Below are 15,345 nucleotides of genomic sequence, written 5' to 3'. Positions count from 1 at the left end.
GCGTACTCCAGTAAGAGTGTATTCGTATCTGTGTCTGCCAGGAAAGGGGGGTGGTGGTGTTATCGAGAGCTTGGGGTGTGGGTACAAGCATTTTAATTGCTTGCATGTTAAAACAACTGTACGGTCAACAACTATTTTTGTCACATGTTCATGCCTGAAAACACTCATGACAGCATTCGGTGGCAAAAAAACAACAAACAGTTTATTTGACAAAGGACAGACATGATGGATACCACAGTGGACAACTGACCCCAAACAAATTCATTTTCAGTGTGCAAAAGAAGGAATGGACAAGCACGTACAGCACTGCACATGCACATGTACATGTATGCATACAGTATATGGCAGAGCAAAGCCACAGCCTGAGTTCCAAGAATGCAATAGAAAATTTGATACATGTTTTAAAAACAAAAAAAATCACAAAACAAAAATATGATGCATATTTTAACAAAACAAGAATACAAACAAGTGGCTCATTAAAAACAAAAACAACAAATGTATGCATAATGATAATACACACTGCCAGTGACTTATAGTCATTGAACATTTTCCAGCAAATGTATAATTTAACTAATGATATTCCTGTGATTGTATTCAAGAATACTGAACAGTGAATCTGAGAATGCACTGCCCTGTATAATGAAGACAGTATGGAAGAATATAACTTCTCTCAAAAGGAAACTAAATCAATGGTAGGCAGAAAAAACTATTTTTTTTAAATGCTCAAGAATGTGTGTGTGTGTGTAGAGAGAGAGAGAGAGGAGAGAGGTAGGTATATTAGATAAATATGTATCTGGATATGTTCATATTTTCAGTAACTTGCATCTCCAGAAGTCTCTCTTCTCAGCATTCCTCCCTTCCTTCATGTTGCTCAGCAAAATGTTGCCAAAATTTAATATTAAATTTTCACCTCTCACTGTCTCATTCAATTTTATTGAGTCTCTTTAATTCTTAATGTTCTAATGTACACAGGATTGTGTCTGCTGGTTTCACATCATGACTTGAACCATCAAAGTCTTAGTTACCTTTTTGAAAATAATATAAAGACCGTGTTTGTGTATTTTCAGGCAAGATCTTAACAAATTCTTGGAAACATCTTTCTCATGGAGGGGTGACTTGGAAAGACTGAAGAATCCAATCAGGGAGAGACCTTAAAAATGTCACATACTAATGAGACAAGTTTGAAAATACCCAACAACTCCATCCCTGATATTTTAAAAAAGAAAGAAAAAAAAATCTGATTTTTTTTGGTGACAAAACAGATCACATTATTGGCCACCTGTCTGTATGCAAGATTTTTGAAGAATCTTAGAAGCATTTTAGATGACTCATGAGAAGTGAAATGGAAACCATGAGTAACACATGGGAAAGAGAATCTAGATAACTTGGTTTATAGGCAGTCAATGAATAATGGAAATTCATATATCAGAAAATATCCAGCCACAACTTTTCTCATTTCCTCATCCTCCCCAACGAGGGGGAAAAATAAAACAAACAAAAAACTATATGAGACATCTGATTGTTCTTTGTGAGCTTTATCAAAATCTTTTGAAGGTAGAGCAAGGTAAGCACTGGAAAATACTGCTATGGTTTGAAGGAGGAAGAAAAAAGGGGGGGGGGGGGGGCGGGGGGGGAAGTATAACCAGTGAAGAAGTCTCCTTGTAATTTCTTGGGGGGTGGGAACAAGAATAAGTTGATGATTGATTTTTGCCTGTTGATGAACAGGAATGAAGATGTGTGCAGGTTGCAGTCAACATCTTACAAGTTACAGTAAACAGCAATATGAATACACTGCACACTGCATCAAAGATACTTAAATGTATGTGTAAACTGAATCTTGATGTTAACACAGCTACAATAGCAGATGCCAGTGGGAATGAAAATTCATGTTAAGTCAAACTGAGGATCATACATCACAGATATATGGATGATGAATACAAAATTATATAAAAATCATTGTAATGCCCTTGTAACCAAACAACAAGATTATCAGAAAGAGCCAACATGTTTCCTTGGGATAGACCAGGGTAATGGATTTCCTACTTAGTAAAACTTTTGTATTCCCCCCCACACACACCCACCATTCCATTACCAGTAAAGCATTCCAAGGTCAAGGCCTTAAAACATTTAAACCATCAATGATCATGACCGCAACTGATTTTATTTTATGAGTGCATCTAAATATAAACATTAATAGGTACATATCTGTGTGATGACAGAAAGTTCAAAATTTATTTGATCCAAATTAATAATTCTTTTACATGTATGCATGTATTAATAGTTACATGAAATATGTAACATTTTCATGTGCCCCCAAAGGATTTTATGCATGTATGTATAGTTACATGAAATATGTAACATTTTCATGTGCCCCCAAAGGATTTTATGCATGTATGTATAGTTACATGAAATATGTAACATTTTCATGAGCCCCAAAAGGGTTTCCTGAAATAAACACGTCTTGTTTAATACATGTGTGTATGCATGTGTGTGTGTGTGAATTAGTTTGCATTGTATATGTGTATGCATGTTTGTATACATGCATGTAGGGAGAAAACAGTCTTGTCCTCAAGACATTCATCTAATCAAAGCCCAACAAGTTGTTTTGAACAAAACTGTTCCAGAGAGGATTTGGCAGGACAAGATGGAATGCTGTTTATGCACAGGAGGGTGGGGGAAGGAAGTAGTGCTGGAGAAATGGTATCATCATCATCATCATCACTGTTAGCCAAACATTACAATTTTGTAACCCTAGTTGTTCGTTCATCATTGGTGAAACCTTCCATGCTTTATTATTGTTTGATTTAGGATATGAAAGTGAAACAAACAGACCATGCTGTTTCATTCAAATACTCACAATTAACCATCATTCAACCAGTCATAAATAATCATAGATATATATACTTGGATGGCAATCTTTCCCATCCCCGTGTTACTTGCAAAACAAGTCATGTTTCATCATACTCACCCACTTGCATCTGAATGGGGGAATGATTAAAAAGAATGAAAAAAGAGAGAGAGCCTAATTTCAGAATCCTATTGGACACTTTTCAAGCAATCAAAGTTGCATTAAGAAAAAAATATTTTAATGTAAACAGATCCCAGATACTGCAATGGGACTTTAGTATGCAAGGGTAGTTTATTTTCTTTAAGCATGATAAATACAAAAAGATGCACATAAAATGTGTTATTCACAATGCTTACAAAGTTGTATGTAATAGACATTTCACAGCTCATACACATAATTCATACTACTCACTACAGAAGTTCTCTGGTCAGAATGCAACAGTACACCAATATTATAATAAGTATTTTCCCAACTTTCAGTCTGAAGTTTAGTTCATCTGATGGTAAAACATTTCTTTGAAATTACATTATATTTCTTTACTGGCAGATTACTTTCTTGACTTCCCCAGAAACTGGCCTGTTGTATATTTTAAAATATCTTTATTAAATACAAATCATGAAGACCACTGACATTTTCTATTTATGCTTATAAATAATTTATAAAGCAAAAGCAATAAAAATAAATAATTCTATCTATTTATAGTGGTGACTTGCTAAGCCTAATTAACAGTATGTCTGGACTCCAGTCAGTCGCATATCATGGTTCGTTTGGTAAAAGTGAACATTTTCAAATCTCTGAGTCTGACTGCTTATGCAGTCCTAATTAACAAGCACTGTGTAAAGAAAGGGCGGATATATTCAATCCTAAGTAGAGAAAGAGTTAAATGTATTACAAACGTTGATCTGAAAAATGAGGAATACAAAGCTGAATACATGTATTACTTCCCTTCAGTTGAATACAGCTCATTGTAAAAAAAAAAAAAAAAAAAAAAAAAAGGTATATAAATTATTTTAAAACAAATAAATGGCAAGGAGAATAAAGAAGGATCAAACACATTTGGAGGAATATAGCTTTAAAAAAAGAAATGAAATGCTCAAGAAGAAAAGAAAAGAAAAAAGCTGTGGAAATAGAGACACTGACACAACATCAAAGGCTGCCCTTGAAAACAAAACACCAAACAGCCACTGTCCTGTAAAAGATGGGGTTTCACTTCAGACTCTGATGCAAGACAACATCAGTGGAATGCCGGCAAGCAAGAAGGAAATCAGGTCAGTGAACAAGGCTGGCCAGAGCCAGTAAGCATCAGCTTCCAAAGGAGATCTGTCCCCACACCTTTGGTCAGCTCTCCATTGTTAACAGAACTGGATGGACACTGTGGCAACATGATAGTAACAATGACAATCACAGAATCTACGAGGAGGAGAAACAAGAAAAACAGATTTCGTTCACAGGCTGCATAAATCATACAGATCTATAACATCCCCATTCCAGTATACACTTGCTCCCTATATCCGTGCAACCTTCACTACCAAGACTGGAACTTGACCATAAGGCCATCAGCAAACAGACTGTTAAAGTAAACAAACTACTGCACATACCCATGACTAAATTCACACATTTAAAGAAAATGGATGAATGCCATGTCTTCCGGAGACCTTATACCAGAGCTCTGAATAAACGTCAAAGCGGTTGATTGTCTGACTTATTGCTTTATATCGTCAACAGCTGTTTAACACTATGCAGAGTGAAAACCATGGAGAGCTAGATGACATGTCTACAGAAAAGATTAATACCAATCATCTTTTTTCCTGTTGTGCCAGTCTAAAACTAAATAGTGTATGTCAGTTTTGTTTGTTTTTTTCTTGTTGTTTTTCCACAAATTCAGGTTACCATTTCCCTGTCATACAAAAAACCCCCAAAACAAACAAACAAACAAAAAAACCCCAACAAATCCTCACTCCATCGACAAACTAACCTGACTTCCTTGTTTATTTTTCTTCTCAGAATGGGAATAAATGTATACATATACAAGTATGCGAAAATCCATTGACTAGGTACAAGGTGTGAAAGCATCAACTATATACAATGTACAACTTTGCTGTTTTGTTGTTGTTTTTTTAAGAAAAAATAATAAAACTGGAACACACTACAAAAATAGTCACAGACATTGCACACATGACACTATTGCAGTTCTGTCCCCTGGCCCAACACACTGCGGCAAGAAGTGACAGTGAAAAACTTTCAAGCATTACATTTATTGTCTTTCCCAAGAATTTTTATACTGCACCAAGAGTCAGTTACATGTATTTGTGTGTGTGAACTGTCTGAAAGCGAGGATTTATACTTGAATCTAATATTATTTTTTGCTTTAAAGAATATGTTGTGGCACCTCAGAATCCAATGTGAGCACCACTTGTTTTTTGTTTTTTTATTCAAAGCATTACACTTAGCACAACACCAAGAATTGTTCCAAGTTTCAAGCTGTAGCTTTCACAGGAATATTTATTCATCTATTATTATTATTGTTATTATTTCTTTTTTGTGACAACAGATCTGGTGAAATTTATAATTACTTTATTTTTCTGTCACAAAAGTTAAGGTGAAATTTGGGCTGCTCTCCCCAGGGAGAACGTGCTGACACAATGCAGTGCCAGCCTTTTTTTTTTCTTCTTTTTTTTTTAGCCTGCAAACTCTGTGCATTTGTTGCACTGTCAAAGTGGATTTTCTGCAGAATTTTGCCACCCTTTTGTTGCATACTTTATTTTACTTGTACCGAGTACAAGCTGCACCATGGGCCTTGATTTACGGTCTCAGAAAGATTAACATCAGACCAACACTCGACGTCTAATGGAGGAGGGGAGTAAAAACCCTGGTCTGTATTTGTGACTCAAAACCTGTAGATGACTGCTTCCTAGTGAGACGCTTTATCACCAGGCCACCACTTTAATGCTGAATTTTGACACTTCATTCTTTATCTTTTTGTTATGTTTTATCTATCCTCTCTATCATGTATCATTGTATGGCACCATTCCCAGCATACATGTAGACAGTTCATATCCACAAAATGTGATACCCAACCCACCCCTTGCCTTCTCTGTCTGAAAATCCTTTAATGCTTTTACAGGTAAAAGGACAACACACTATTCCTTCTGTCACAGTCATCACTTTTTTTTTTTACTGGTGGGGTGGGACTCTTACAGTTTTTACATAGCATTAAGAAAATAATCTTCAAAGTCACGCTCTTACATTCATGTAGCAAATGCATACAAATTTTAGGCAGCTTTTGAAGCAACATTTTACAGGAACATCTACAAGAATGATACCAACCAATGTTGATAGAATGGATCTGAGTATTTTGTTATCAGACAATGAACAAAATCATTGATGCAAAATAAATCTAAAAACTATTAATTCACCACCGTCCCAAGCTTCATAATGTGTTATGAAATGGCCATTAGCTGACAAAGTGAAACAAGGAGATGACTGACACTGCATCAAGGAACAAAGACTTCAATCCATGTCCACACAAGCACTGAGCCAGCACCACAGCACAGCACTTTGCACATGGTTTCCAAAACCATGAACAAGTCAATAATATTGTTATCAAAACTGTTCAGGAGCTGAGTGAAGCACAACATGCTTTCAAAAAAAACAAACAAAAAAAACCACAAAAAAAAAAAAAACAAAAGCCCACAGATTATAAAACAGTACACCCCTTTTGAAGTAAATAGAGGTCAACTGCCTGCCCTTTTGTGTTCCTGTTGTGGCCTTGAGAAAGGTCATCCTTTTTCTTTTTTGTTAGCTATGTTCATATAACTTTCTTTCAACTACTTCAGTTCAGAGCTTGATGTGAAATGAGCTAAGAGAAATCGCAAAGTGATGGCACCGTTTATTAGATAATGCCAATCGTTTCTTAAGACAGATGGATGAAACACTTTTTCTGACACAAAAATATTGCAAACAGTTTATATTTTGAAAAAAAAAACAACAACAACAAAAAAACACCCCCAAACAAGAAGATTTCTGACAATACTAGCCACACACACACATCCTCCACTCCCCTTAGTTCACAGGTCTTTTCTGACAAACATGTCAACTAAAGCAACAGTTCACAAAGAAACCACACTGCATCATTGATTTTATATGTGCAATCACATCCAACTGAGAAACAAGAAAGGCACAAAGGACTAGAATTAAACTCTAATGATAAATAGAACAGATCAAAGATATGGACGATGAGAAAATATTCTAGTCACATTCACTGAATCGGTCTGTACAAACAACATGTACCATTGATATAACTGACATGTAACATGAAAACAGATTTTAAACATTATACCAGATATACAACAGATTTTAAGCAGATTTGTACAGAACTCCACTCACATGGAAAATATGTGTCAAACTGCATGAGAGAAATCTGCCCAATCTATATCCTTTTTTTATGAGGAGAAAAAGAGATCACAAAGCTTTCCTTCTTTTTGTTTTTTAATGTCAATTTGAAATGGCTGCGGGATATAAAATCATCTGACTGGAAAACAGCAACAGAAAATGTTTACGAATACCTGCTTTCCTCAGTTTCCTGAACAGACATTTGAAAACATTTTACATGTTTAATATACACATGTGTGAGAATGCAAATCTTTTGTTATGTATGGAATGATCATGAAAGTGTTTATCACGGAGATTGGGTTTTGTTGTTTTTCTCTATGAAACACACTGGTCTATACTAAGGAACTAGAGAAACACAAATACCCCCTCCCATACACAGAGATATCCACAAAGCTTTTGTTGTATGTTCCATCAGGCTGGTGGTCAAATGTTAACTAAAATTCTATGACTGTTTACAAAACTTTTTTTTTTTTTTTTTCCAGATTTAACAGACTTGAAATTACTCCATTTACTCTCATCGTCTTCTTCAGTTTCAATTTCAAGTTTCTTTGTCTTATACATTTGTTGTTTGTTATACTGTCAGAAATTCATATTCTCTGTCAACATTACAAAAGACCACTAATGCTGAACATTGTTGTATGTGGTTGTGTTGATGTCGCAGCACTTGATTAGCTTTCCCAGAAAGCATTAAGGTGAAGATAAAAGTTTGCAAGTGCAACTGAACATGACATTATTCCACCAAGAATTAGAATCTTTTAAATTCATACTTGGTTGTGAAACTACTCACAACTGTTGTTGTAAACTGTACAAAAGTGATGATGATACTTATTCAGCTGAAACGTCAAAGTCCCTTTGTTGAGTACTGGGGAAACTTATGCTCACTTGCATACACAGCAAAAATTCCAACAGAACTGTGAAACTTGCACTGTTTTACCACAATGTCAGAATTCATCCACGATACAGGAGAGCACAGACACAAGTCTAAACACACAGAACACTCACAACAGCTCTCTGTTGTTCATTGACCTTTATTGTATTTATCTGCTTACTCACATAACCCTTTATCATGAGTCTAGCAGACCCATTCTTGCTATGGAAGTAATTCACCATATTTGTATGTCATGGGCCAGTCTCATACTCACTGAAAAGTCTATCTAGTGATGTTCTCATATATCTGTTGTCTGTCTGTAGCTCCAACATCTCTTTTTTTTCTTGGAAGGAGGGGAGGGAGGGGGGAGTTGCAGGGGGTTTGGGATGCACACCAAACCATGGCTGCCTTCATGAAAAATGGCATTAAAATGACAGATGCCTTTGTGGCTTGAGGCTGAGTTTGAAAAGTGGGGGTAAGTAAACAGCGCACATGTTTGTCTCCATGTATTTTTTTCTTTAGAAAGTGTGGGTTTGTGGAACCCACAAAGTCAGAATAGGGGTTGCTATAAATTTACAAGATGTGTTTACTTCTTCATTAACAGAGCCAAGAGAAAATGCTCAAAAACAGTTACCATAATAGAATCAGAAGAATTAACAAAAATCTAAAACCAATCAAATAGGAATGAACTATTTATCATTTTAATAGACAGAATTGGCTCTTCTTGACCCACTTTACATGGTGAAGGTTAATCTATATCTTGGTTGTCACTAAATTTGAGTACAATTTATCTCCCCCCTCCCTTTCCCCCTCCATCCCCCCACATGCTTTAACACTTTCAAGACCAGTGACAGTTCCATGGTGAAGTGAGTTACCTACTCCTTCCGAATTTACTTCTTTACAGGCCAGAAAACTCATTATATATGAATATTTCCCCCAAATATGCCAACATGTCTTATTCCTGCAAAAATACACAGAATTGCATACATGGTATCTACAGAGAGCAATCTTAACACAATGGTATCTTCAAGTGTGTATGACTGGATGACAATAAACTCATGATTGTCCGAGCTGAATAAAAATGAGAGGATTTCAATCAGACTGAATATAAAGTAAACCAATACATGTTATTTGCTGAACAACAAATACCAGTTGTGTGCTTGAAGCCTGCATCAGGCCACAGACTGTAAGAGATACATACACCCGACCATTTCAGTGTAGTACTGGACTGTTTGCTGTGTCCTCCCTTCAGTGCTGACCAGCTCACACTGGGCAGTGGGAAGCAGCACCACACCTGTCCACACCCCCACCAACCAACAGCAGCAGCAGCAGCAGAGGTCTCACAATGCAACACACCTACAAAGCAGAATACCTGAAATCACACTGCAATTTAAAGCTTGATTAACTGAATGCGGTAGAATGGAAACTTGCTTTCATGTCTGAAGAAATGGCAGCACACATGTACACTGTAATGTGACAGAAACACAAACTCTCCAGCAGATGAACGAACGTGAATATTGTTATCACCCAGAAGCTAATGTATACTGACGACACTGTAATGACCAGCGAAGCCTTGCGAAGAACGACAATTCCATGGTATGAGTGTTGGAAAGAGCACGCACACAGCATGGCCCTGTCCTGTGTCTTGCATTGCTGCATAGAACATCACATCACAACTGGTTTCACACGTCACCAACACACCATTGACATCACTGTGTTCAGCTTTCTTCTATGCACCACCCAGGCCATCCAGAAGCTGGACTGTAGGTCACACAGCAGTACTGAATGGCTTTGAACAACACTGGACATGTTTTGTTTTTTTCTGGAAATCTTCAGCATAACATAGGGAAAGCAGTTAGTGTGTAATATCCAAAAGCATGTTTTAGTTTCAGGAAATCATCACGAAAGAAGATCTGCGTGTGTGTAATATCAAATTGCGCTTCTGTTCACACGCCCATCAGAGGGACAAAATCCAGGGGTATTAGAATGCATCCTTTTATTCTGTCCCCAAATTCAGAGGGTGCAGATGAGAATGTGTAGTAGAACTGTGCGATGGCAAGAGGACATATTGCATCACATAATGCGGGCCAGGGCAGCAGTCAACGCCCTGAGCTCGGCACAGCAGCAAACAGCAGTATGGCATGAACACAGCACAGCACTTTGTTCCCAGACTGTGTGACACACCCAGCGTAGTTCCACAGAAGGAAGTGAGCACCAATCCAGAAGAGCCATGATCCTTGCTGGGGGTGAAAACAAACTGGTCGAGCTTCAGAACACAGGCTGGTTGTTTGACCGTGACCACTTCTGACAGCCATCACCTCCAGGTGGATGTGAAAGAGTTGTCACTGCTGTCCACTTTATGATCAATGTCCTGAGGTGGAGGGGTTTCATATTTTGATCTGCATTCCTTGGAAACCGTGGGCTCCTAGCTGTGCCTGTTCCAGTGCTGTCCTGCCCTCTTCCCCTGGAACCAGACACACACACATCACATTCAGGGGGTGTGGGGGAGCCAGACATGGATGTGTCAGAGGAAGATACTGCGCTATCTTGGCAACACTTTCCACACACATTTTAGTAGTATTGAAAAACATTTTGAACACCTCAACAGTATCTGACACTTCAATTGTAACACTTTGAACACTTCAATAGTGTATAGCAATGCTTCAACAGTAATACTTTGAACACTTCAATATTATCTATGCACACTGAAATCTTCAACAGTATAAAGCAACACTTCAACTGTAACACTTCAACAGTATCAGGAAACATAATGAATGCTTCAACAGAATCCAGCAATGCTTTGAACACTGAATTCTCCAGCTGTAGCTATCAACACTTTTAACACTTCAGTTATATCTGGCAACACTTCAGTTGTATCTGGCAAAACTTCAATAGTGTTTGGTAACACTTCAACAGTATCTAGCTTCGCTTTAACTGTTTGATAGTATCTAGCACCAATCTGAACACTTCAGAGTATACAATTTATATTTCAAGCAAAAAATGTAATTCATTTTATGTGAAATTTAGTATACTCCTGTTTGTTTTGCCTCTGTGCATGCCAGTGAGAGGGGACATATATATATATATATATATATATGTGTGTGTGTGTGTGTGTAAAGCGTATAAATATATGCAAAAAAACCCAAAAAAAACCCCAGACAACAGAAAATGTGCAAAATAAATTTCCACATATAAGCTGTGGAATATATGAATTCGAGAGTTAATATAATTTTTTAAAAAATGGATTACTGATTATTTCTTAAAAGACAAAAATGGGTCTACTAACCCAATGAAATACAGTGAAGTTAACCTTTGCCTCACATTGTGGGTGAAAAATTACCCACACTCTCATTTAAATCTTCAAAACTGATTAAGATTTTTGCATATCCCCACCAAATGTGTTGTTGTTTTGTTTGTAAACAAAGGAGTAAATAAACAATGAAACTGTTGCACAGACTGAGATGAAGACAAGGGAACACAACTGACCGAGGGAGAAGAGGGCTTCTTTGGCTTTACGTCTCACTGTGGAAGAAGAATCAGCCTGACACACATACACCAGCTGGTCAATGCTCTCTGACGCCTGCAACAGTGGACAAGAATAATAATATCAATAATAATAATAAATTGCATTTGTATAGCACATTTCTCTAAGTTGATCCCCCATTCACATGCAGCCATGCCCGAAAATAACTAACCACACTGAACCATACACATTAACACATGTGCCTCATTTCAACAATCAGTTATTCTTGTGTGGACAGTGAATTTGTTGGGGATTTTTGTTTGTTTTTTGTTTAGTTTTTTTCCTGCTGCTTTGGTGGCACTCTGCTCTCTCCTGAATATCTTTGTTTCTCAATAGCACTGTGTGTGTTGTATCATGCAAGTTGTTTATTTTAACAGAATTGCTTGTGTGGGTTGAACACGTGTTGTTGTCTGTGCAGTACCCCCCTACAGCAGAAAATCTCATATATGTGCTGCATGTCTGTGTTGTAAGAGAGATTGCTCATTGTGTTTTCCAGTTCTCTTTCTCTCTCTTTCCAGCTCAGAGATACACACATAAAAATATGTACAGGTTCATGCGCACACAGAAAGATGCACACACACTCTCTCTCTCTCTCTCTCACACACACACACACACAGAACGCACACACTGGGAAAGACACACAGTCACACACATTTCCTGCACGTGAACATCATCTATGTGATCCCCACACACCACCTTACCTCCAGTGCTGACAGAGCAGCGCAGGCTCCAGACCTGACGTCAGGTAAGTGGTCCTCCAGCCCCTCCACAAACACCACCATGGCCTGCAGGCAAACACCACCACAGTCTCTTACTCTCATATCTGACTACAGCACACCTCACCACTGTCACTCTCACAATCCTGGCTCTTACACACACATCTTTCCACAGCAGCAAACCAATCTATTTATCACTGTTGCTTACTGTCCAGCTACCCATCAATCTATCTATCATTGTTGCTTACTGTCCAGCCAACCACAAAGCCATATCAGGGTTAAAAAGACTTAATAACCAGCCCATAGAAGCCTGCTGATATTCATCCCATAGAAATTTAGGAGACAAAAAAAGAATATTAGAAAAGAAAATTATACACAACATATTAACGTCGTATTCATGCATACAAACCTAGAACATACCTCTGATAAATCATATCTTGCAATAATCGACAGTGGGTAACTCACATGTCCTGGGTGCAAAAACAAATACAACATAGTAAGAATGCCCAATTATCAGGACAAAAAAATACTGAAGGCTTTCCAGAAAAATGAGGTGTACACACCGAACGGACCATCAAGGCAGAAAATAAGAAAGGAAAAGATGACAGAAAAGGACAATGTCAGAAACAAAAAAGAATGATAGAAAAGAGGAAATTTCTAGCACAGAATTTCCAAAAGGTGGGGATATTTTCAAACTGAAAGACCTCATGTCATCCAAACAGATACATACTCAACAGGCCAATCACTATCAGCAACCCACAAAATGTTCATGTCATTGCCATACACATTTTAGACACAACTCCTCAAAGCTGACAAGCTAGACGGAGAAGCATAAGACAGAACTGCTCACCTTGTCCCTTGTCTGTTTGTTACGACTGATCACTTTCAGGTACGCATCTGAAAAAATAAAAAACAAATTGTCAAAGCAAATGTATTACTATTACCACTTTGCTAACTTAGAAAGAACATTATGTCTTACAACAAACACTATAAGTGATTATTTTTGTTTTGGTACACATCTCAAAAACGGGAAAACGAAAATGTGTTTTCTTTAATCTGCTTGCTAGTGAAGAATGTTATCTCTTTCAACAAACTCTGAGAGTAATTTTTTTATGCATCTGAATTAAAAAAAACACACAACAACAACAACAGAATAAACACAACTCTTAGGACATGTGTTTTCTCTAATCTGCTCGGTCAGGAAGAACACAGTCTCTTGCAACAAACACTGCAATGGATATTTTTCCTGTAATTAGCAAGTATTCCATTTTCTTTGTGTTGTTTTTTGTATAGCAGAGAGTACACCCTACACTCTCTCACCAAAATTATTAATGACTTCAGTCTGTACTACCCCCTGACTGGCAAGCTGCTGCTCTAAATCAGCAATCATCAGGTGATGAAAAAAAATAACATCTGAGATATTTGTCAGTTGCTTTGTTGACCACTGATATAATGCTCACATCTCAATGTTTATTATAATTAATTTTCCTGAAATACTGTGTCCACTATCTGAACAGAAGAACTGTCCATGCAATATTGAACAGTGAAGCATTAGCGAATGGCTGTGATAATGAAATATAATTATAATAGATGAAAAATCTAAATGCTCAAATTTCATCAGGTAGACCACACTTATCAAGAGTCATGTCCCTTACTGAAGTGTCCTCTGTACTAAGAGGTGTGATCCATCAAAGGTGAGACACCCAAGCACTGCACCGCCATCGATGGGAAAATACATTGAAAGCTGCCCCAACAATAAGTTTGCAAAAAAGAGTTAACATGAACATGTCTCATTCCCACAAAGATGAGACTAATTATCACATGCACTCAATGATCACTGGCTGGAAGAGGTTGTGCTAAATGCAGGAATTAAACTACCCATCCTCAGTAAGGTCAGTCCACCCATGAAAAGGTGCCTCCATTTATTTCTTTATTGGATTTTTTTTCTCCTGGTAACATGTGATCCGTAGCCATGGCATCTGGAACGGTCATTGATTTGTAAGGGTTTCTGAAAGAAATACAACTACTCTGTCAAAGTATGCTTGCATGCAAACGCATGACAAATGGGCGAATGCTAACACACAACTGGAGAGAAAGAAAGGAACAGCATGTAATCCACTCACTGGCTGACTGGTGAATCTCCTTGACAGCGCTGTTCAGCAGCATGCCCACAACCTTGAGAGGCGTGGGTTCAGGCAAGTCATCCCTCAATGTCAGAATGGCTTTGATGGTTCGATCCGACACCCCAGACAACAACTGGTCGCACAGTTGTACTGAAACATTAATCATAAACCCCTTTAGGAAACCGTCACTGTTTGCCCATTTATGAAACCATCACTCACCAACTTATAAAACAATAACTCAAATCATTTCAAAGAAAGAATCATAGCTCATCAATTTGTCTAATGAACATCTCTCACCGATTTATGGATCATTCATTGCCAGTTTATCAAACATTAATCACTCAGCAAATTACTGAACATTCATCACTCAACATTCATCACTCAGCAAAGTACTGAACATTCATTACTCAGCAAATTACTGAGCATTCATCACTCAACATTCATCACTCAGCAAATTACTGAACATTCATCACTCAGCAAAGTATTGAACATTCATCACTCAGCAAAGTACTGAACATTCATCACTCAGCAAAGTATTGAACATTCATTACTCAGCAAATTACTGAGCATTCATCACTCAGCAAAGTACTGAACATTCATTACTCAGCAAATTACTGAGCATTCATCACTCAGCAAAGTACTGAACATTCATCACTCAGCAAAGTACTGAACATTCATCACTCAGCAAAGTACTGAACATTCATCACTCAGCAAAGTACTGAACATTCATCACATCACTCAGCAAAGTACTGAACATTCATTACTCAGCAAATTACTGAACATTCATCACTCAGCAAAGTATTGAACATTCATCACTCAGCAAAGTACTGAACATTCATCACTCAACATTCATCACTCAGCAAAGTACTGAACAT

The 15,345-nt window shown here is 37.5% G+C and overlaps 1 protein-coding gene across 6 annotated transcripts in view; it reads right to left on the bottom strand.

Annotated features, from left to right (window-relative positions):
- Window positions 1–179: 179 nt before the first annotated feature.
- The window catches only part of LOC143286873 (rho family-interacting cell polarization regulator 2-like), a 115,234-nt gene continuing 100,068 nt past the window's right edge, over window positions 180–15,345 (bottom strand). For all 6 annotated transcript variants that reach the window (XM_076594771.1, XM_076594770.1, XM_076594768.1 and 3 more), the window contains 5 exons: window positions 14,471–14,620; window positions 13,198–13,244; window positions 12,333–12,416; window positions 11,595–11,688; window positions 180–10,572 (listed from right to left, as the gene is read on the bottom strand). In XM_076594771.1, the coding sequence (XP_076450886.1) occupies window positions 10,496–10,572; window positions 11,595–11,688; window positions 12,333–12,416; window positions 13,198–13,244; window positions 14,471–14,620 (452 nt within the window). In that variant the 3' untranslated portion in view covers window positions 180–10,495. The remainder of the gene's footprint in view (window positions 10,573–11,594; window positions 11,689–12,332; window positions 12,417–13,197; window positions 13,245–14,470; window positions 14,621–15,345) is intronic.

The sequence above is a fragment of the Babylonia areolata genome, chromosome 10, assembly GCF_041734735.1.
Source record: "Babylonia areolata isolate BAREFJ2019XMU chromosome 10, ASM4173473v1, whole genome shotgun sequence".
Taxonomy (NCBI): domain Eukaryota; kingdom Metazoa; phylum Mollusca; class Gastropoda; order Neogastropoda; family Buccinidae; genus Babylonia; species Babylonia areolata.
This window is presented reverse-complemented; position numbering and strand designations above follow the sequence as displayed.